The sequence below is a fragment of the Lithobates pipiens genome, unplaced genomic scaffold, assembly GCF_037356315.1.
Source record: "Lithobates pipiens isolate NorthernLeopardFrog02 unplaced genomic scaffold, aLitPip1_a1.2 Scaffold_18, whole genome shotgun sequence".
Classification (NCBI taxonomy): Eukaryota; Metazoa; Chordata; class Amphibia; order Anura; family Ranidae; genus Lithobates; species Lithobates pipiens.
The window spans coordinates 236,502,678-236,526,938 of record NW_027507758.1 but is presented as its reverse complement, the minus strand read 5'-3'; the positions used below and the strand labels follow the sequence as shown (position 1 = coordinate 236,526,938).

General features: G+C 39.8%; 1 protein-coding gene across 8 annotated transcripts in view; it reads left to right on the top strand.

Moving 5' to 3' along the window:
* SASH1 (SAM and SH3 domain containing 1) overlaps positions 1 to 24,261 on the top strand; it is a 279,554-nt gene that overhangs the window by 172,430 nt on the left and 82,863 nt on the right. Inside the window, exon 1 of one of the 8 annotated variants that reach the window (XM_077486694.1) lies at positions 8,556 to 8,812. The exons of the other annotated variants lie outside the window; for them this stretch is intronic. Coding sequence (XP_077342820.1) covers positions 8,801 to 8,812 — 12 coding nt within the window. The 5' untranslated portion in view covers positions 8,556 to 8,800. Of the gene's footprint in view, positions 1 to 8,555; positions 8,813 to 24,261 lie in introns of those variants that run through there. 8 annotated transcript variants of the gene reach the window in all.

Below are 24,261 nucleotides of genomic sequence, written 5' to 3'. Positions count from 1 at the left end.
CGCCAGCTTGTCTTGTCCCACTATCTTAGTTCGTTCTGACTTCAGATCCACCAATCTCCCCCCCCCCCCTTTTTTTTGTGTGTGTTTCTTTTTCTAAGAGTAGCTAACATCAGATCTGCCTTTTCATTTTAAGTGCATGCATATTAACTAATGTATCATTCTAACACCTACAAGTATTTATAACCTCCCACAGAGATCAGTGCTTCACCTGACAATGCCTTCATCTGCTTTGCTCTCAAAAATGGTGAAACCATCTTTGTTAATGCACTAGCGAGGGTCAGCATCTACTTCCAGGACTGGGATGCTGGCTCAGATATAAATGTCATGTAAATCCTGGTGTGTGTGCAGTGCTTGGGTGTGTTATGTCTGACATAGGTCAGCTCTGGCTGCTGCCTTGCTACAAAATTACAATAATGTTGCAGATTGATCACTGGTAGAGGGAAAGCTAAATAATGCTTCATCCTACTTGAAGCAGACTGCTGACACCTTCTTAGTTTAGGATTAAGTTACTTTGCTAGACATTTGTGTTTGTGACATTTTAAGAATTTATTCATGTGGACTCGTAGAGTTACTAAAAGCTCCACTTTAAAGTTCTGAGTTAAGTTAAAAGTTCCCCAACAATAACAGATTATTGCACAAGGGCAAATATTCCTATAGTCAAATGCGTGCAGACACCATGTGTGCTTCAGCTTTGGCCAGGTGCTTCAAGGGGGGTGCGGGGAAGGTGTGAATAAAGAAAACAAAAGGGACCATTTCTTTCCCAGAAAAACTGCAAAATCAAAGAAGAAAAAAACATAATGTTGAATGAATGAAATAATCATCTAATGAAAAGGTGGAAACCAAAGAATGAGAATATCTTTAAATACCACACTTTAGTTGCCAAAGGTAATGCTTCAGAAGTCCTGAAGTAGACACTACAATAGTTTAGTTTCTCCATAGGGGGTTTAATTGAGGAGATATACTCCACGTGGGACAATGGAGATCGAAGATCTAATACAAGTTTGAATAATGGAGACTATTTTTTGTTTGAAATATTGTTTTTCTCTTATTTATTTTTCTGAGTGTTTTGTTTTTTGAACAGTGGTTAGCAGGGCAAAGTTGTCACAAAAGCTTACGCACACCATCTTCTTGTGGCATCGTGGGTATTTTTTCTTTAAAAATGCACAAATTTGTACACTGATTTTGATTGCTGAAATTCTTCTGGTTTACAATGTTTACATGTTGCAGTATTTTAAGACTCTGGGGTAGGCAATTTAGGCATTGGTTTGGGTGATCTTAACATTGCATTTAGTCCAATCAGCCAGATCGTTGTAGCAAGGCTGCACCCACTAAATGTATTCTCATTCCTTCCCACTTGAAAGTGCACACTATATCCCCCTTTATAATTTCCTTGTTAACAAAGAAATATGCTTAAAAAAAGTTAATGATAAGAATCTTTGTCTATCTATTTTATCAATGTCTAAATATATTTTCATGGACTAAGCAAATCTGGTTTAAAATGGTCTCTTAACATGTTATGTTAATGCGACGTTAACTTGGAACTTGCGACCTACTATATTACTGTGGGTTTGAACAGTTGATCAAAAGCTGATGATAAATGTGCATTTAAATGATGAATATCACCCACCTTATTAGACACTTATTACTTGTTCCATGTTTGCAACATTTCACAAGGAGAAACCAGACCGTAATTTTCCTGAAAAATTTAATCTTGGAATAAAAGTAATGATTAGAGATGTGAGAACAATAACAAATCATCTAGATCTGTTACACAGTCTGATCTGGCTTATCCACTGGTTATTATTCCATCAGTTTTTTTTCTATCTGTTTTACATTTTGAAAATGAATGTATGTGGTTCCCTACTTCCATCCCAAATGTAACACACATGAGCCTGTCTGGCTGTTTTACCCCTGACTGGAACACTGTAAGTGGTCAGCCCCAACCTTGTACTGCAATCCCCATCAAAGCCCCTATAACGCATATTGACAGATGAAAAAAACAAACATAAACTTTTTTTTGGGACTTGTCAACCTACATCATTTTTGTGAACTAGCAATATAAAAAATAAAAAAGGATAAATCTTTGCAAATATGTTAATTTGTTCTAAATCCCATGGGTGTGAAGTCACCCTAAAAGATACGTAATGCACCTTGATGGTATAGATATGAGAGAAATCTTAATGCTGATCGACTTCATTGTAGAGAATGCTGGTTTTGGTTCCCTCCAGTGCTGAGGATAAGAAACCTAAAGTTCCTAGTAGAAGTAACAGTTTTACCATTTTTAAACATTTGTAAACAAAATAGTACAGTTTCTGACTATTGTAAATGTAGTATATTGAAAACTAGTTTCTGTATTGGTTTTATTTTAGCGATGTAGACATTGTGTTGAACAGTGAACCAGTTCACAGATAACTCCTCCAAGGCACATGGAGCAGTCTGAATCCTGTCAGGACCAGGTTGTTATTTTGGGAAAGAGGTATATTTCTTTACCTGCCCAGTGCTCAAGGGATTATAGGCAAGGATTCAAGTGGTTGGTGAACTGCATGCCTGTGGTCCAGCAACTCAGGGGATATCAGCCTTAATGCCTGTGGCAAACTGGTATTTTTAAGGAGGAATATGATATGTTTCATTTTTGGTGTGTGTCTGTCTGTGCTAAAAGAACAATTCTGTAGTCAATAGTCACAAACATCAGTTCTGTAGATGCCATGAGTTATTACAGAACCGTAATTATTAAAACATGCATTCAATAAATTGGTCTGCAGATAGATTGCTTTTTTCACAACAACAAGCAATACGTCTTGGCTCTTGATAGTTCCTACTGTTCTCTTTATTATATATTGTCCAGGCTTCACCACTGAGGGTGAGTCAACATATCAATCTCATTCGTAATTTTATACTTTAATACCCACTTGTACGATACAGAGAAAGTCCAGCATTGTATGAGTGTAAATAAACCGTTGTTGTTGAGTGCATTTTTCTTTCCCATGCTAACTTTGTCCTTTAAATCTTTTCATTGTGTCTATATAAACAAAATATCCAGTAGAGGGCAGTGTGATCATACAATGGTGATAAACTTCATCGTTATTTTTATTTGGGAGTTTCATAAGTCATCTAATGTATAATTATCTGTAGAATTTGTATTTTTTTAAATATACAGTATTTCTCTTTGTATGCAATGCTGACATACATCTAGATTTTTTTTTTTTTTTTTTTACCATTTGAACTAACCATGCAGCGTAGAGTCCATAATTAATTAGGCTGGGCTGTTTTAATTAATAAACAACACTCCAAACAGCATGTGATATCTTGAAAGGAGGTAACCACAAAAAAGACAATATTATTTTTAACTACTGCCTACAATGGCAAGGACCTGTCCCCACCTTACTCACTCCCTGTGTATGTACTGCACAAGTTTACTCTGTTACATCACTTTTGTGCAAGGGAGTCTTCTTGGACTATCACCACTGCTGTAGATGAAGTTTGCAGTAGTAGTAAATGAAATGGTTCACTCAAGTGTCTGTGAGATGGAGCTCTGTATATTTAAATTTGCTTTAATGTTTTGAAGCAGATTGTTTACCTTTGAGAGCCACTGTACTTTTGGACTACTTGGAATCAAAGAAAAATAATGAATAAATATTGGAAGGTTTCTATTTTCAATTTTTTTTCCAATATGATTTTCACATTTATGCATGCTCGCTCCTTACATATTTTTATTGTATTAAACATAGATATTTGTAGGTTATCAACTAAATAGAGCTTTTAGTGACACAGTCCAATTAGTCTCTTAAAAAATTGAGATTAAATATCAGCCACGCATACTTTATATTGAATGAGTTGGCTGACGTGCAGATTTACGTTGTGAGAAGGAGCATAAAAAAACTCCATTGTGTAGCATGACAGAGTAGAGAGCAGAGTCTGCATTTAGTATGTAATTTATGCTTGCCTGCATGTGCATACCGTATATAATTGCAAATTATAATACATTAGATAGAGTAGGCATGGGTTTTAACCCTGTAACCCCACAAGAATTAGAACCCTTGTTTATTCCTCCACTGTGGAAGTTCACCCTCTCTATTTGTTCTGATGGTTGTTGTCACCGGGACTAAAAGTGAGGAAACTTCCAAAGTTTTGAATTGTTACCAGAATAGAAATGGAGCAGAAATTTTCCAATGGGGACACTTATTCTAGTGGCAACTGGCTAAGATATAGAATTCCATCTGTGGGTGACTCCAGAGATTTCCCCTAACTTGTTATCATGTAGACCTACCAGCAAATGAAAGGGAATCTCTGGAGTGGGTCACAATTAACAATAAAGACTGATGAGATTTTGCCATTCCCTACTCAAAATGAAAGCAGAGGCTTTGGGTATACTTTAAGTAAACCTTGTACCGGAAACTGTGAGATGGGACTCCTACTGTTCTTTTCACATGGTTATAGAACACAGAGGTGAGAGATGAGACCAGATGAGACATTTTCAGTAGGGTATTTTTAGTTTTCCTGCAAAGTTTGTTAAAAAACAAAACAAAAAAAACAAGGTTAAATGAATGTTAACATGAGTATTGGCCTTCCTTGTTATAACAGGGAATGAGCTAACTTCATGGACTTTCCTAGAATGCTCTTTAGAAGATCTGAGGACATCGCCCTCCAGCATTCATGAGGAAAGAGTTTCATATGTATGTTTATTAGAAAACTTTGCTGCATGACAGGACCACTTTACATTTGTATAAAATATTTATTTTGGTCTGTTGGTTACAGAGGATAAACTCTGGTAACGTCTTAGCACCTCTGCTCTGTTTAGTTGCTCATAGATACTTTTTTTTGTCTAGAAAGAAATGTGGTATGAGAATGTGGATAAGAACATATGTTTTCTGTCCCTAAGAGTGTTTTAAATGTAATCCGTTTAAACAGGAAATATTTCCACTGCAAACTTCCAGTGACATCAGAAATTCAGAGGAAAGCAGTTAATAAAACATCTGCACATACTACAACAACTGTATTGTGTATAAGGAAAAGTAATTACCAGTGAAATCACTTTAGGTGTCCTATGGCAAAGACTAAGTCACCCATTGGCCTTAAGCTCCTCATGTGCTTATACACATGTGTTTGATCCCATCCCTATAAAATCATAGCACTATATTCCACAGGGAGCACAACCTTCCATCCTATTGCCCAGTCCACAATACAATACTTTTCTGATGGCATGTTCCTACTAGAGCTTGATGGGCTGTCCCAACCCACAGCTTCATGTGTATCTTGAATACATCAACAGCGAGACCTGCATTCCATAATTCCAGAATTTGTTCCTCTCAGCCTGGAAGTATTGGGTATTCCAGAGAATGCATTAAGGTAAAAATAAAAAACGTTCTGCCTTAAGAACCACTTTGACAATCCAACATATTGCAGAAAGTAAAATATATATGTGTATAAAGTGAACCTTTCAATAATGAAAAATGTCTTCTGCCAGTTACTACATTATTTACTTGCCAGCAAATATTTTCACTTCACCAAGCATAATAGCAACCCGGGAACAATTAATCCAAAGGTTTAGCTTCAAATTACTGTGAAGCAGAATAGCAGTGGGACTCAATTGGGATACTACTTTTAAGGCCTGTGGGCTTATGGGATGAAAATCCCTTCCCATTGCTGAAAAAGGTTCCCCAGTAACTCTTCAGGGATATTCAGCATGATATATCAAATATGGTTGTCCACAATCAAGGAACAGCACTAGTAAATTTGTAAACATGTGTTTTATGTGGTAGGTTTTTCTTTAAAGTGTGTATAAACTCTAAGCCCTTGTACACACGGTCGGACATTCCGATGGACAATGTCCGATAGGACCGTGTTGTCGGATAATCCGACAGTGTGTGGGCTCCATCGGACTGTTTCCGTCTGAGTATCCAACGGACCAAGTTTTCCAGCTGGGCTATAAAATTTTCCGCCAACATAATCCGATTGGACTTTGTCCGATCATGTGTAGAGAATTCCGATCGGACAAAGTGTCACGCATGCTCAGATCAAATTCCTAGGCCAAAGCTATTGGCTACTAGCCTGAACGTAGTCCCGTCCTAACGAAATAACGTCATCACGTTAAGTATGATCGGATTTTCTGACAACTTTGTCAGACTGTGTGTATGCAACAGTTTCGGACAAAATCCGACGGATTTGGTTGTTGGAATGTCCGACCGTGTGTACAAGGGCTAACAGTAAATGTTCTCTTTTGTTCGCTGGTCTGTCAAGTATACCATTGAAAGAGTTTTATTATATTTGTTTGACAAGTGTAAAAAAAAAGGTAAATCTTGTGAGCCAGTAACTTCCTGTACTATCTGCCCTTGGGTTGTTATCAGTTAACATTGTTCCCTGCTATTGTTGTGGACTACAAACTACATCCCCCTGTAATGGAAAAGACAGAGAGATGTTACACTATATTACCAAAAGTATTGTGATGCCTGCATTTACACGCACATATACTTTAATGGCATCCAAGTCTTAGTCTGTAGGGTTCACTATTGAGTTGGCCCACCCTTTGCAGTTATAGCAGCTTCATCTATTCTCGGAAGGCTGTCCAAAAGGTTTAGAATTATGTCTATGGAAATGTTTAACCATTCTTCCAGAAGCGCATTTGTGAGATCGGCACGGATGTGATCAAGAAGGCCTAGTTTGCAGTCTCCATTCTAATTCATCCCAAAGGTGTTCTGCTGGGTTGATATCAGGACTCTGTGCAGGCTCTTCAAGTTCCTCCACCCTAAACTTTGTCATCCATGTCTTTATGGACCTTGCTTTGTGCACTGGTACAAATCATTTGGTGGAAGGAGGATTATGATGTGGGGTTGTTTTTCAGGAATTTGAATTGGCCCCTTAGTTCCAGTGAAGGAACTCTTGAGGTGTCAGCATAACAATACATTTGGTGCGAGTTTGATGCAAATTTAGCCATACTATCTGTATGACTGAAATCGCATCGCACAGAGATGTCATGTGATCACATCCGATCTCAGACATTGCACCAGCGGAAACCGGCCCTAAAGGAAATTATCAAGAAAATTGTACAATGTATGACCAGCCTCTGTTAGAAGCAGGATAAGATTCCCTCAAGAGATGAGTTTTCATGGATCCCCTAAAGGTGGACAGAGTAGGAGATAGCTAGACAGATTGGAGTAGGGAATTCCAGAGATGGAAGAGGTTCTGGAGAAGTCTTGTAGGCGAGCATGGGAGAAGGTGACGAGGGTGCTAGAGAGCTATGATATAGTGTTTCTTCAAAATGCAGAAGTAGCTGGATAATGAAAAGTGAAAAACTCAAGGCATATCTTTAGCTTGCATTATTTGATGTTATAGTGTTTTAATTTTTTCACTCACTTGAGGCAAGTATTTTCAACTCCCAACTTATTTTTACAATACCATTAAAAAAAAAAAAAAAAAAAGTAGTAACCATTCAAACCTGGTAATTTTAGCTTTGAGATATGTGCATGGTATAATGACTATCTGACTTGGACTTCAGTTTTCATTTGGGTATTGCAGTAGTGCATTAATTAGCCCACCAGATTGTTTTTGTGGGCAGTCTGGTTACCTGGGAAATCTCTTGCTTTACATGTTTGTAAGGCAGGAGATGTATTGTCAAATATGTTCACTGCAGGCTTTTTGTTGATAGTAGTAGACCTGATGTGTAAAAGTGTTGGTGCCAAGAAGTACAACCAAATAGCTGGCTTCAGTGGAGAACCTAGGAAAAGGTATCCTGAGGGTATTTTTGTCTTTAGTACAGCTGTAGTGTGTGTTAGCCAGAATTAACAGTTTACTCATTGCACTTGCTGCTAAAAGATGTGCAAGCAACTGCATGTTGGATGGCCATCTTTTTGGATTGGGCTGCATTGTCTGCAATGCCTATATATATAGATATGGATATATATAGATAGATAGAGAGAAAAGCTGTTGTCACTGACCTATTGAGGTGGAAGAAGATCTGGATTAAAGAACATGCAGTAATTAAGTCAATGGTTATACATACTGTACATATGCACCATGTTTGTTCTGGAGTTCTACAGCTTTCGAAAATGAGAAAGGAAGTTGTTACAACTAACTATTCTGGTAGAAAATTGAATTTTTTTTTCACCAGCACACAATGAAATCATATTTAGGTTTTATTATGTATTATTTATGCATCATAACGCAGGAAGCATTTTCATCACATAGGATGTGACATGAAAACGCTTGTATTTATGAAATACAGAGGTTTTTTTTTTATAATCCACCATTATCTTTTATGCTTTGGGCATTGCCTTTATATTCTGGAACATTTATAGGGTCAATGTCCATTTATGTCCAGCAGAATGTGATTTTTTTTTTTTTTTCCCTTGTCACCAAAATTCCATAGACAGCAATTAAGGCTTTGGAGGCCAGCAAGAGGTTAGCTAGCCTTCCTCAGTGAAAAAAGGAATTGTTTGCCATATACAACACTCCCTTTTTCCTTGTGGTGAATAGAAGATTTGCTTAAAGCTGATGACTTATGCTTTTTTTTTTTTTTTTCTTACAAGCTCCACAGCTCAGCTAGGATTCGGGGAATCAGTCAGAGAGCAGAAGGCAGCTAATTAAGTCCAGCATCCTCTTTCTTCTGCTCAATCCCCTCCTTTAACGTAATAACTGTGGCCCTGAACCTTTTATGTGTCTGATAATATAACTTGGAAAAGAAGTCGCGTGTACACGATTGCAATCACATGTTGCTTTCAAGAAGTGCTTAATCAGAGATTTGGAGAAAGAAAGCTGAACAAGAGCAAGAATTGCAGTTTCTAGTAACTATTGTTTGACTTCCTAAATGCCGAAGCTGGTAAGTGAAGACTTGCTTAGAAGGAAATCCGTTTTTAAGGCAACACTGGCACATGGGTGTACTTTTCATTACTTTTGAAGTACTTTAGCAACTTTAAATGTTGTAAATGCTTTGTTGGCTATTATTGGACTTGTTTTGGGTCAGATTTCTTTGTTTGAGACTAGTTTTACCAGTGTACTGTAAATTTGGCTGATTTATTTCTGTTTTAAGGAAAAATAATTGGTATTGGTAATCCTTTTCCTTTTGTTTTTTTTAACCAGGATTGTAGCCAATATACTAAATATCTTAATTGAACATCATATTGCGGTCCCCTCTTGAGCATCTGCATGCTTTTATTGTGCTGTAGGGAATTGTACAAGAAGAATCGATCCATCGATTTCACAACAAAAAGGGAATTTTAGTGATTGGTCACAATCACAGTAATTGTATTTGGAGCTTCCTGTAAAGAAATAGTTTAAAATATAAAGCTCAATATGGACATTACTGAAAATTATATTTATGGAAAAGTGTTCCCCTTGCATGTAATAATTAACCACCATTCCTTTAATTTAATTTACCAATTTATTCCTTACTTGCTCTTTTTCCAGACGTTAGTGAATAGAGCTGGATGATGTACAAAACACAGTAGAAACCTTGAGTGGAAAAATAACGTATTTAACTTAAAGTGATTTGTGGAATGGTTTTTATGAGTTATGTGACTTTACACAGACTCCTATTCCTGTTTGTTTTCAAAAGCAAGTACATTGTTTTGTTGAGTTGGATGTTGATAGTGCCATCTCTTAAAGTACTGGGTTTAAAAACGGTCTTTGGAATATGAGACAAAAATAGTTGGCAATTAGTGTGCTGATTCTGTTGGTACTCTCCTCTTAAGTGACTGTATAGTTCTTTCTTTTATTTTTTAGCCAAGTATACATATTTCCTAGGAATCTCTTGGTTAATAAATCACTGAGAAATGTTTTTGTGGCATCAGCCATATTCTTAAGATGGTTAAGGATTTAAAGATACCGTATCTGTTGCACGAAAATAGGTCATGCAAAGTCATCTATTATTGCATCAGTATTATCATGTGATGTTTATTGTTCCTAGCTACATACTTGACAATTAATTTGTTTATCAAGAGTGGTTTTCATTTTATGCCATATTACCACACCTCTCAGAATTGACAGTCCAACCAGCCTTCCAAGGCTAATTCCTAGGTTATTCTTGAAATATTTGTTTTTGGTAAAATGTGTAAGGAGTAGAACCCATATCAGGTTTTTAAAGTGGTTGTAAACCTCAGACATGAAATATGAACAAAGGATATACTTCTATAGTGTGTGCTTGTCTCAATTAGGAGCATTATGTATCATTTTTGTCTGCTGTTTTGTTCCATTGCTATCAGCATGAATCCGTTTTCCTGACATCAAGAGAAAAAAGGTGACAGGTGAGGGACCTCCAGCTGATGGACAGTCTTGGCTCTGTTCAGGTGTGCTGTGTGAGCCTTCCAATCAGATCTCAGAGCTTTCCTTACTGAGCTATGCAGTGTGTGATTTCAGCTCTCCACCCTGTTTTCTGACAGCTTGGACAAGCTTTAACTGCTTGCTACCCACCCACTGTCAAATGACAGTGATACGGTGTGGCACCCGTTTTGGGATGATGGTGTCCCAGAATGGCTGCTCTCGCATGCCCACGTCGTGTTACCAGGACACTGAGCATCCCCGATCTCTGTAAAGAGGTGCGTCCGCGGCTCTTTAACCATGTGATCGGCTGTGTCCACAGCCGGTCACATGTAAACATGGAGATGCCAGTAATCGGCTCTCCTTGCCTCACACTGACAGAGTGTGTGGTGAAGAAAGCCGATCAGTGGCATCTCCACGCAGGGTGACATCTAGGATTGTAATCAGGGCACTGATCATCAGTGCCATGATTACAATATAGCAATACAGTGTCACCAATCGGTACCCACCAATGCCAGCAATCAGTGCCCACCCATGGCACCAGTCAGTGCCCATAAGCAATGCCAGTTAGTGCTAGCAATCAGTGCCGCCCATCAATGCCCATCACTGCTATCGATCAATGCCCATCAGTACAGCCCACAAGTGCCGCTTATCAGTGCCCAGCAGTGTCGCATATTAGTGCCATCTATCAGTGCTCATGAGTGCCACATATCCGTGCCCATAAGTGCGGCGTATCCGTGCAACCTCATCAATGCCCACCAGTTCAGCCTATCAGTGCCGCCTCATCAGCGTACATCAGTGGAGGCAAAAAATTTGTTACAAAATTTACTGACAGCAGTGATTAACCACTACAATACCGGGCACTTTCGCCCCCTTCCTTCCCAGCCCAATTTTCAGCTTTCATCGCTCTAGCGCTTTCAGTGACAATTGCGCGGTCATGCTACACTGTACCCAAATGAAATTTTTATCATTTTGTTCGCACAAATAGAGCTTTATTTTGGTGGTATTTATTCACGACTCCGTTTTTTATTTTTTGCGATATAAGCGCAAAAAAGCGGAAATTTGGAAAAAAAACAATATTTTCTTTTTTCTATTTTAAAAGAAATCCAATAAAATCAAATTTTGTCATAAATTTAAGCCAAAATGTATTCTGCTACATGTTTTTGGTAAAAAAAATTCCGTTAAGTGTATAATAATTGGTTTGTGTGATCACGGACATATGTACGCAAATGATCATGTACGTATGTGTGCAGGTGATCACGTACATATGTGTGCACATAATCATTGGGACAAGTGATTTTAGTGGGACATATGTGGGGGACATGTTTTTATTATTAGGGACATGTGTTTTTATGTTTTGGGGACATGTGTATTATGGGGACATATGTGGGGACTGTGTTTACACTGTGTGGTGTGTTGTGTGTTTACACTAGACTGAAGATCAGTGAGTAAAAAGCTGTAAAAAACAGCTCATACTCACTGATCATCAGCCGGCTGCAGCAATCTGCTCTCCTCTCCTCAGCGATGACTTCTGTGTGAGGAGAGGAGGAGCCGATTGCCTAGCAACCGGCTGTTTGTTTACATCACATGACGGCCGTGATTGGACACGGCCGTCATGTGATCAGGAGGGCCAATCACAGAGCCCTCCTGCCGATCTGAGATGCGCCGTGTCCCGGTGACACGGGCGCATCGGGATCGCGCCGCTGCGCGGGCACGCGCGATCCCGCTCCTCCTGATGGACGTTCCTGAACGTCCTATCAGGAGTAGACGGCTCCCACCCGGCCGTATATGTGCATTGGCCGGGTGGGAAGTGGTTAAGTACCACCATAAAAAAGCTTTATGTGTGTGAAGAAAATCATAAATAATTTGGGTACAGTGTAGCACGACCATGTAATTGTCATTCAAAGTGCAACATCGCTGAAAGCTGAAAAATGACTTGGGCAGGAGGTGGGTGTAAGTGCCTGGTAGGCAAGTGGTTAAAGGGGAAGTACAGCCAAAGCTCATTTGGATGTACTTCTCCTATGGATCACAGGAGTTCAGTTTTTTCTGCACTCCTGTGACCCATTTTCAACAAACAGCGGTCCGAAGCTCACTGTCAGCTGACATCCAAGAGGCTTGGGAGAGTTCGTGGCCATATGGTCGGGATCTGCCCACATGCCTGGACTGGCACCTGGCTCAGCCTCACAGCGCGTCACTGAGAGGCTGAGTTTGGCCGCTCCCAGCCCTTCCACAGCCCAGCACTCCAGTGAGCATATGTGGGGGGGGTGGCAGAGCAGAGAGTCGGTGACTGAAAGTCACCGGCTCTCTGCTCACGGAGCTCTGAGAACTGAGCGAACAGTGGTGTTTGGTCGCTCGGCACTCAGTATTGGAGCTGACAGAGGACCGCTGCTAATACATTAATCTTTTTTTTTTTTTTTTTTTCAACCAGAGGGTAGAATAAAAAAAAACCTGATACCCCCATCCATGCATTCCGGCATCACTGATCATTTGATAAAAACCACACAGGCAGGTTGTACAGAAGTCTATCGGTTTGGGGGCAGGGAGATTCCTCCATCCACCTCTTTTGTGTGAATGGAGGAAGCTGTGAATGAAAAAAAAATATATAAAGATGATCGCTTGTCGCCAGACTTATGAAAAAAAAATCATCGCTTGTCACCGGACTCTCTCTCTTTGTTCTGGTGATCGTTGTAACTCATTTTGAGATTAAAGTTAGGTTTAAACGGGTTGGAACACAGACATCGCATGTGATTAAGGTCAGAGAAGCTGCACTAATATCATAAAAAAAACAAATATAATCAAATTTTGTAGGGGGATCGCTCTTCCGAGCATGTGAATTGCTCTTCAGAGGCACTAATATAAATAAATGAATGTGAATAATTGTGAAGAACATACAAATGAGTAAGATGACAGACTCTCATTCAGAGAAGGGGCAGCAGAGGAGCACTGGCAAGCTGTCACATGACTGGGGTCCTCTTCTTGTCTCATCTTCTGTGGTGGTGGATGTAGTGATGTGAGCATCACTACCTAGCCTTGCAGGAAGTGGGTTACATGACACTGGTCATCACTCAACCTGGAAGAGAAGTGGTGCTGGACCTCAGAGAAGGCTTACTCTGAACATCATCTGTGACTGGGTTGCCCTATCTGGAGTCCAACCTTCCAAGTCCTTATCAGCTGTTCGCGTTCAAGGGATCTTTTGGAGACCGCCATTCTGAACCACTTGGATGAGAAAGACCCAGGCTGGGTTGTTAGCTGCAAGCACAATGAGCTTTCCTTTTGGTAAGCCTTTAATCTATGCGATGAAAGGTTTTGTTGGTGTTTTAATTGCACATGAAGAAAACTTTGATAAGTAAATTGGCCATCTAAAGAGTGACCCTTTAGTCCTTTGGCGCTTCATTGCGTTAATTGTCAGAGACTTTTTATCTCATTAAGATTTTCTGTTATAGTAGTCACATATGTCATTTTCTATATTTGTCCTTCATGATTGATTCAATTATCACTTACATTTGAATAGCGGTTTAATGCTTCTAATAGCGATTCGCTTGTATATACTATTTGCGTTTCACTGTGTTCTTCACAATTATTCACATTCATTTGTTTATATTTGTGCTTCTGAAGAGCGATCCACTGACAAAATTGCATTATATTTGTTTATTCATGATATTATCGCAGCTTCTCTGACCTCAATTACTTTTTTGTATGCATCTTACACGTAAGTTACTGCTACTCTTAATGTTATTAAATAATAGGTTTTATTTAGCGCACTTTGCTCCTTTTTATATCGCATGTGATTCATACCGCATTGCTGTGTAAATCACATGCGATGTCTGTGCGATGCAAATTCATCCTTACAAACTGTATGGCTGAAATCGCATTGCATTCACACAAAAATGGCGCAGGACCCTTTTTTTCCACACTGGAATCTGATTGCATGGGTGGTCACACTAATGTGATCCAATTCCTGTACCATTTGACAGTTCTCACTGCGATCTGCGAACCGATCTGGGGGTGTCTAACTTGCTATTGACACCAGCAGCAGTTCTCAGAGGGCCATGTGTACTGCCTACGTGTGACATGTGATGCGGGAACCCGCACTGGAATCGAGCTGGTTCCCCCATCGCATACAGTGCAAAAAGTGTTCACACCCCTTGAAATTTTCCACATTTTGTCATATTACAACCAAAAACGTAAATGTATTTTATGTGAGGGACCAGCACAAAGTGGCACATGATTGTGAAGTGGAAGGAAAATGATAAATGGTTTTCAAAATGTTTTACAATTAAATATCTGAAAGTGTGGTGTGCATTTGTATTCAGCCCCTTTACTCTGATACCCCTAACTAAAATCTAGTGGAACCAATTGCCTTCAGAAGTCACCTAATTGGTAAATACAGTCCACCTGTGTGTAATTTAATCTCAATATAAATACAGCTGTTCTGTGAAGCCCTCAGACCCTTGTCAGAGAACCTTTAGTGAACAAACAGCATCATGAAGGCCAAGGAACACACCATACAGGTCAGGGATAAAGTTGTGGAGAAGTTTAAAGCAGCATTAGGTTATAAAAAAAACAAGCAAAAAAAAAAAAAAAAAATCCCAAGCTTTGAACATCTCACAAGGCACTGTTTTTAATCCATCATCCAAAAATGGAAAGAGCATGGCACAACTGCAAACCTACCAAGACATGGCCATCGACCTTAACTGACAGGTCAGGCAAGGAGAGCATTAGACAGAGACGCAGCCAAGAGGCCCATGATAACTGTAGAGATCCACAGCTCAGGTGGGAGAGTCTATCCACAGGACAACTATTAGTCGTGCACTCCACAAATATGGCCTTTATGGAAGAGTGGCAAGAAGAAAGCTATTGTTGAAAGAAAGCCATAAGAAGTCCCATTTGCAGTTTGTGAGAAACTAAGTGTGGGACACAGCAAACATGTGGAAGAAGGTGCTCTGGTCAGATGAGGTCTAAAAGCAAAATGCTGTTTGTGGCAGAAAACTAACACTGCACATCACCCTGAACACACCATCCCCACCGTGAAACATGGTGGTGACAGCATCATGGTTTGGGCCTGCTTTTCTTCAGCAGGGACAGGGAAGATGGTTAAAATTGAGGGGAAGATGGCTCCCTAGCAAAATTGACGTCCTTTTTTCCTCACAAATAGAGCTTTCTTTTGGTGGTATTTGATCACCTCCTGTAGTTTTTATTTTTTGCGCTATAAACAAAAAAAGCGTCAAAAAATGCATTATTTTTTACTTTTTGCTATAATAAATATCCCCCAAAAATATACCGATACGTATTCTTCTACATATTTTTGGTTAAAAAAAAATCACAATAAGCGTATATTGATTGGTTTGCGTCTACAAAATAGAGTATAGTTTTATGGCATTTTTTTTTTTTTTACTATTAAGGGTGGTGATCAGCAATTTTTATCATGACTGCGACATTATTGTGGACACATTGGACAATTTTCACACATTTTTGGGACCAATGGCATTAATACTGCGATGAATGCTATAAAATTGCATTGATTACTGTAAAAATGGCACTGGCAGTGAAGGGGTTAACCACTAGGGGGCGGGGAGGTTAAGTGTGTCCTAGGGGAGTGTTTCTAACTGTCTGGGGGATGGGCTGTGTGTGACATGACACTGATCGCTGCTCCCGGTGACAGGGAGCAGATGATCAGTGTCCTGTCATTGGGTTTACATCGGCATCTCCCCGTTCTTCAGCTCTGTAACACGATCATGGGTATCACCGCGGCGATCGAGTCCGTGGGTCCCGCGGGACACGGTCACGGAGCTCGCAGCATGTGCATGCACGGCAGGAAATTCAAGTAACATACGGGTATGTTACTTTGCCCAGCCGTGCCATTCTGCCGACGTATATTTGCTGACAGCGGGTCAGCAAGTGGTTAAAGTCCAGACCTAAATCCAATTGAGAATCTGTGGCAAGACTTGAAAGTTGCTGTTCATAGACACTCTCCATCCAATCTGACAGAGCTTGAGCTATTTTGCAAAGAAGAATGGGCAAAAATGTCACTCTCTAGATGTGCAAAGCTGGTAGAGACATCCCCAAAAAGACTTACAGGTGTAATTGCAGCAAAAGTGCGTTCTACAAAGTATCGAATCAGGGAGGCTGAATACAAATGCATGCCACTTTTTCCACTTCACAATTATGTGCCACTTTGTGTTGGTCACACAAAATCCCAAAAAAATAAATTCATGTTTTTGGTTGTAACCTGACAAAAATGTCAGAGGTATGAAGTAGCATTCAAAAAAAGTCTTCAGTAATTTCATAGATATTTGTGTCTTTATTGGTTATAGCTGGAGAGAAAATGTTCTCACGAATGTTGTGTCGTTTGCTTGCCAAAGGGCCTTTATTCAAGGGACTGGCAACAGCTCTAGAAAAGTACTCCAAAAATGTTCTTTGACTGATAAACAACAGGAAGTCATGGCTTAATTTAAAGCTGTATACTGTGGATACAGCCTATATTGTTTGCGTATTGTTTTTCCTTTGGTCTGTAGACTCAAATGTTTTATATGACACTGGAAAGAAAAAGAAAACGAACTGTAAATGTGTGCTACCTTTTTCATTTATTTCTATAATATAATCATAGCTTGTTGACAATAGCCCTATACCGATTATTTCAAATTTTTTTTTCTGTTAAAGCAGTACTCACCCTCTTCCCATGTTTTTTTTTCCCCACTTACCTGACATGCTCTAGTGAGCTTCATGCACATACCTGCACAGTGAATCTAGCATTGTCCAACTGTGATCTGCTATTCGAGTGACACGCAGTCTGTGCCCGCCATCTTGGTCCTCTTTAACAGGCTGCCTCTTCAGAGTGCAGACAGTCAGTTTTAATGACATGACGGCCCCACCCCCTAGCTGCTCTGTGTGCTGATCCTACAGCTTCCTGGAAGATTTGATGTATATATCCCAGGAGTCTGCAGGTATGGGTACATGACATTCTGGCCTAGGCCAGAATGGTGGTGAGGGTGGGGCTAAATATAAAAAAAAGGCAAAAAACAACAACTTTAAAAACAGTAGCAAATCTGCTTGGGGTGGGAGTGTTAAAGCAGAACTAATTTGCTTTTGGAAGTCTAGTTTCATTTAAGCAGTAGCTGCCATATGTAGCACATCTCACGACAACATAACATAAGATGGGTAGCAAAAAGAACATGAGCGGTTGGTGGCAGATTGAACTCCAGTGGTGGATCACTGGATTTCACTCATGGAGGAAGTTCTGTGGAGGGCAACACGACAACAGCGTTGTTATTCAAAAATGCTGTTGGAGGCTTTCTTTTATACATAAACAAAAGAAAACCGGGAAATGGTAGATGGATTGGGAAGAAGTGATGGAAGGAAGGTTTAAGTATGCTCAGAGAAAAGCTTTATATGCAATAGAAAAAAAAATGAGGAAAACACCCTGGCTCTGCTGCTGGATCACAAGACTTGCTGATCAAAATGACAAATCTTTGCTTGTAAAAGAGTTCATGAGACCATGTGAACTATATACAGTTCCTTGAAAGTATTCATACCCCTTAAAATTTTCCACATTTTGTCATGTTACAACCAAAAACGTAAATTTATTTTATGTGATAGGCCAACCAACACAAAGTGGCACATAATTGTGAAGTGGAAGGAAAATGATAAATGGTTTAAATTTTTTTTTTATAAATACATATCTGAAAAGTGTGGTGTGCATTTGTATTCAGCCCCCTTTACTCTGATACCCCTAACTAAAATCTAGTGGAATCGACTGCCTTCATAAGTCACCTAATTAGTAAATAGTGTGTGTAATTTAATCTCTGTATAAATACAATGCAGAGATTAAAGCCCTCAGAGTTTTGTTAGAAAACCTGAGTGAACAAATCTCATCATGAAGGCCAAAGAACACACCAGACATGTCAGGGATAAAGTTGGGTTAAAGTTTAAAGCAGGATTAGGTTATAAAAAGAATATCCCAAATTTTTAACATCTCACAGGGCATTGCTTAATCTATCATATGGAAATGGAAAGAGTGTGACACAATGGCAAACCTATCAAGACATGGCCGTCCACCTAAACTTTCAGGCCGGGCAGGGAGAGCATTAATCAGAGAAGCAGCCAAGAGACCCATGCTAACTCTGGAGGAGTTATACAGATACGCAGCTCAGGTATGAGAATCTGTCCACGGGACAACTATTAGTTATGCACTCCAAATCTGGCCTTTTATGGAATAGTGGCAAGAAGAAAGCCATTGTTCAAAGAAAGCCATAAGGAGACTTGTTTGCAGTTTATGAAGAGCCATGTGGGGGACACAGCAAACGTGGAAGAAGGTGTTCTGGTCAGATGAAACCAACATTTAACTTTTTGGACTAAAAGCTGGTGACAGCATCATGTTGTGAGGATGCTTTTTTCATTAGGGACAGGGAAGCTGGTCAGAGTTGATGGGAAGATGGATGAAGCCAAATACAAGGTAATCCTAAAATCTTAGAAGAAAACCTTAGAGTCGGCAAAAGACTTGGGACTGGGGCAGAGGTTCTTTGTGCTGGTCTATCACATAAAATCCCAATAAAATACATTTATATTTTTAGTTGTAACATAACAAATTGTGAAAAATTTCAAGAGGTATGAATACTTTCAAGGCACTGTAGCTGGTTCACTGTGGCATTAAATGGCAAATGAGAATATTGCATAGCATGGAAAGTTAGAGAACCCTTTTTTACCACTTTCCTGAACAGCGGTGTAGATGTAACCAGAGGGCTTACCTTTTTTTATATAAGCTAATGTTAATACCCACAGATTTAGGTTTTATTTGCATATATAGACATTGAAAACATTTCTCCCCTTTTTCCTGTTCTTCCCACTAACAAAAAAAGGAGGCAGAGCGAAACCTGGCTGTGTTTCTGGTTATGAGAGCATTGCAGATGTGCGAAGGATACACTTGTTCCAAGAGAAGCAGAGAGGTTCCACCCTAGGAATCATGCCAACCTTCCCATAGATTTTAGTGTAGTCTACTGGCAGCCAAATGTCCCTCTCTCTCTTTAAATGTATAATTTTGTGTATTGGATTTGTTGCTTTGTTTTGGTTAAAAACTAAAGAGCCAGCTGTCTACAATCTGATGTAATGTTACCTTGGAAACTGAAAATGAAACACTTAGGCACCACAGTTTCAATTACAACCTCAAGTTTAGCCAATAATTTTAAAAGATGTATTGTCATTTGTACTCGTCAGGGTAAATGTTTGTCCTGTTAAAAATATAGATGTCCCTTTTTTTTTTTATATGATCTTAAAGTGACATTAAAATCTAAAGTAAAAAAATAAAGCATTTTCTGGGTGCACAAAAACAGTTTCCCTCCATTTCTGGCAGCCCCTGTTGGGGCTATAGGCTCCTCCCTCTTTCAGGTGCCTCCTGTAGTAAGCTACGTGCACAATTCTGTTGGGTCCACTTGCTGGATAATAACAAATGCTTTAGAACTTACCGTTATCAGCAATAATGGTCTAGCTGAGCCCAGCAATGTTGCACTCGGCTGATCGGGACTCTCCCTCTTCATTGGCTGAGACATACAGCGAGTACCATTGGCTCCCGTTGCTGCTAATCAAAGTCAGTGAGCCAATGAGTAGAGAAGGGGCGGGGCTGAACTGCGGCTCTGTGTCTGAATGGACACACAGAGCTGCGGCTCGGGTGCCTTCATTGCAAGCTGCTTGTTGTGGGGGCACTCGGCAGAAGGAAGGGGCCAGGAGCGCCGACGAGGGACCCAAGAAGAGGAGGATTGGTCTGCTTTATGCAAAACCAACTGCACAGAGCAGGTACGTATAACCAGTTAATTTTTTTTTTTAAATAACAGACTTTTTAATATCGCTTCAACGCCTTTTAAAAGCCTGACAGATTTTCTAACCTTTCTCCCTTTTGTCCAAAACTAGGAAAAAAGAGGATTATTGGAGTTATTTTGATTCTATCAGCCTATTACTGCTAGATATAAAGCATAAGCATTCATGAGTGATCACATGACCCAATTCAAGAAGCTGTTAAAAGAAATCATATGTTAAACCTTATTTAAGCCACATTCACACCTGATTTTGTCAACACCATTTCCCATATCCCCTGTATATTGCGTTCGCTTAGATCATCTAAGAGTTTTTTAATTATCAACACTCCCTGCGGACACCACCAGCTTGTGGAAGGGAGTTCCAAATCCTTATTGCTTTGACAGTAAAGAATGCAGTTCCCAAGGTTAAACTGCTTCTTGTACAACTTCAATGAGTGGCCACGTGTCCTCTTAAGCAACCTGAAAATTAATAGTTTCCTCCGTATGCTAGAATCACCATTAGGATAGTTGTATCTCACGAACATATCCCCTCTTAAAGTCTCTTCCCCAGGAAGAATAAGTTTAATGCTTGTCATCATGCCTCGTAAGAAAGGTCACCCAGCTCCCTTATTTGTTTTTTTGTCCTTCTCTGGGCTCTTTCCACTCCACTGGTGACCAGAGCTGGATGCCATACCCAAGATGTGGCAATACCAGAGTTTTGTAAAGTGGGAGAAGTAGTCTTCTCTCTTGCGTAAATATCCTTTTTAATGCATGCTAGTAGTCTGCTAACTTTGCTTGCTGCAGCTTGGGATTGTATACTATTGCTGAGCCTGTGATGTACTAGACCCCCAGATCTTTTCCATTCTGGATTCCCCCAAAGCCCCCCCCCCCCCCCCCAAGCGAGTAACGTGAATTCATATTTTTAGACCCTGAGTGAATTACTGTACATTTTTCAACATTGAACCTCATTTGCCATGTAGTTGCCCATCCCTTTGTTATTGAGTTCTTCTTGTAAACTGTCTATATCCTCCTGTGAAATGTATGGCCTGCTTGGCTTTGTATTATCAGCAAACAATGAAATCTGAACTATTTTATACCAACCTCTATATCCTTTATGAATAAATTAAACAGAATTGGTCCTAGGACAGAGCCTTAGGGTACACACTGAGTACACACTGTTTATCACCAGCCTTTGGATGTTGTGCCCCTATAATCAGTTTTATATCCAGGTACATACATGATTATCCTTGCCAACAGACCTCAGTTTGTAAATTTAAGCATTTATGGGGAACTGTAAATGTTTTGGCAAAATCCATATACACTACGTCAACACAGCACAGTGTTGTAGTGGTTAGCACTCTCACCTAGCAGTAACAAGGGTTGCTGGTTCAAATCCCAGCCACGACACCACCTGCCTGGAGTTTGCATGTTCTCCCTGTGCCTGTGTGGGTTTCCTCTGGGTACTCCGGTTTCCTTCCACAATCCAAAGACATGCAGGTAGGTTAATTGGCTTCTGTCCAAAATTGACCCTAGTATATGAATGGGGACCTTGGATTATGGGCTCCCTGAGGGTAGGGACTGATGTGAGTGTGCAATGTACAGGGATAGGGACAATTGTAGACACTCACTCAGGTTGAACTGGATGGACTGGTGTCTTTATTCAACCTTACTAACTATGTAACAGTCCCTTTTTATCTAGGTAACAGCTCAGTTCCTCATAGAATGTTTGGTCTGGCAAGAACAGTCTTTCATAAATCCATGCTGATTACTATTACTAGTACTGTTTTCATAAGCAAAATATTGGATATAGTCCTTTTTCATCCCTTCCTATAGTTTTCATACTATGATGTTAGACTGGCTTCCCTGTATTTTCCAGGTATATAGCTTGGGCTTTTTTTTTTTTATTATTTGTACCATGTTGGCTTTTTGCCAATCAGCTGGTACCATTACAGTCACTAAGCTTTCCTTATAAATTTGCTATAAAGGTCTGAGGACTCTTGGGTGTAAGCCATCTAGTCCTGGTGATTTATTTACATTAGGTTTTTCAAGTCTTTTGGACACTGTTTTCTGTTAGCCACGAGGGTACATTCTGTGTTGTGTTATTAAAAATACAGTCATGATTATTTCATTCATTATTTTCCTTTGTAAAAACTGAGTGCATTTGGTACAGTTGACTTCTCCTTTGTAACAAACTTCCCTTGATCATCCTTTATGGGGCCAATATGCTTTGAAAAACGTGGTTCAGTTTCTCGCATATGGATATCGCATGGCGCAAAAGCACCATGTGATTTCCATGCAGCAGTGATTAAGAAAATCCAAGTACATGGTGTGCCCACACACCTGCAGGGCACAGAGCCACATACATGTGAACTGGCGCTAAGAAAGAAGTTCCTCTCACTTTTGCTTTATCTATGGGACAGGAAGTGAAGAGAAATGAAACCAAGACAAAAAAACTGGCAGAGGTTTTAATCATTCTTTATACAAAGCTAAAAAAAAAAGTTTGAGTAAACAATTTAAATAAACAATATCTCTTTTGCTAGGTGAGCTAGACCCTGATGTGGTTGCTAATAGTTCCTGCAAATCTATATGAATATAAGTAATATAGGAGAGGCAGGAAATGTGTGTCATTGTTTTTGTAAGCCAAGCAAGTGCTTTTGGTCTCAATGGGGACTTGACACACTGACATACTAATTTTACTCAATCTGTTTTTTATTACCAACCCATATGCAATATACAGTGAAAATTTATAGATCATGTCTGAAAATTGTAGCCAGCAATTCAGAATCTCCTTACAGATCAGCAGCTGAATACAGTGATAATCTAAAATAAAAAATTTATAAAATTCAAATGTGTTGCATATTTTGACTAGATTTCCATATGAATTTAGCAAATGTCATACTGTATTAGTGCTGTTTGTGATTTACTATTTTATTCTTCCCAAGAAAGACATAGAAAACTTCAATATCATAAGAGTAATAAATCTATATTATATAACTATTGAGGTTCACAGTTACTTTCCTAATGCCTCATTCTGACTGGGCATATATAGATGTATGCCCATGGAAGGGTGAGTTCACCCACACAGGGATGTCCAGGTGTTGCATGCATTCCCGCGCAGCCAGTCTCATTGCTGTCACATTGAGACACAGTGGCTGCACGGACATAGCTGCTCAGGCCATGACTAAGCTCCGGAGAGCAGAGTGAAACATGTTGGGGTCATGCATGACCTGGTTGGAATCCAGGCTGGGGTTGCCACTCCATTCATTATAGCAGGACACCATAGATGTGTGACTTCCACGGGTCACCAGTTCCTTCCTTGAATCTCAGGAAGGATGTGCTGAAGAGAGTCCAGAGATGGACAACAAAATTAGTAAGAGAACTGGAGGACTTCAATTACGAGGAACGACTACAAGACCTAAGGCTGGGTTCACACCATGTGCATCTTTGGCTCTGTTTCAGGGCACTGACACGCACACAGCTGCACAGGCTGAACTGGATGGACTATTGTCTTTATTCAACCTTACTATGAAGGTAGAATGTTGATTAGAGAATTTTCTAATTATATATACAGATGTTGATTGGAGTAATCTATTAAACCTCTTATGAACCATGTAATGCATATATATGGTGGCAAGCAAAGTGGCCTCTAACATCCAGCTGCAGCACATTTTTAAGCCTGGCACACACTAATTGTTTTTTTTTCGTTCAACCAAGCAGCTCAGGTCGGCGACACTATACTAGCTATGCAAAGTTATTTTGCGATCTTCCCCACTGAGCAGTTGTGTTCTGACAGGGGGACGCCCCCCCTCCCCCCACCAGAACAATGCTCATCCGACAGAAGCCAGGCAAATGGCCGACTTCTGTCGGAACAGACCAACATACACAAGGGCCAAATGTTGACCTTTTTTTTTTTTTTTTTTTTAAATGGCCAATATCTCTTGGTGCTTTAGTGCATTAACATGGTTCTATATACACTTCTGATATGTTGATGCTGGCATCATGAGTGATGAGGAGAAAACTGGATAGGGCTGAGATTTGGCGAACCCAGCCAATATTTTGCTAAACCCTATTAAATAGTCTATGGGAGCCAATTGTTGTGGGTTTTTTTTAAATTTTTTTTTTAAATGGGCATAAATAGAACGGCACTACCATTGGATGTACCAATGCAAAAAAAGTTTAAAAAAAATCATGTTCAGCCTTCTAATGCAGCTTAAGGGGCAACACTAAA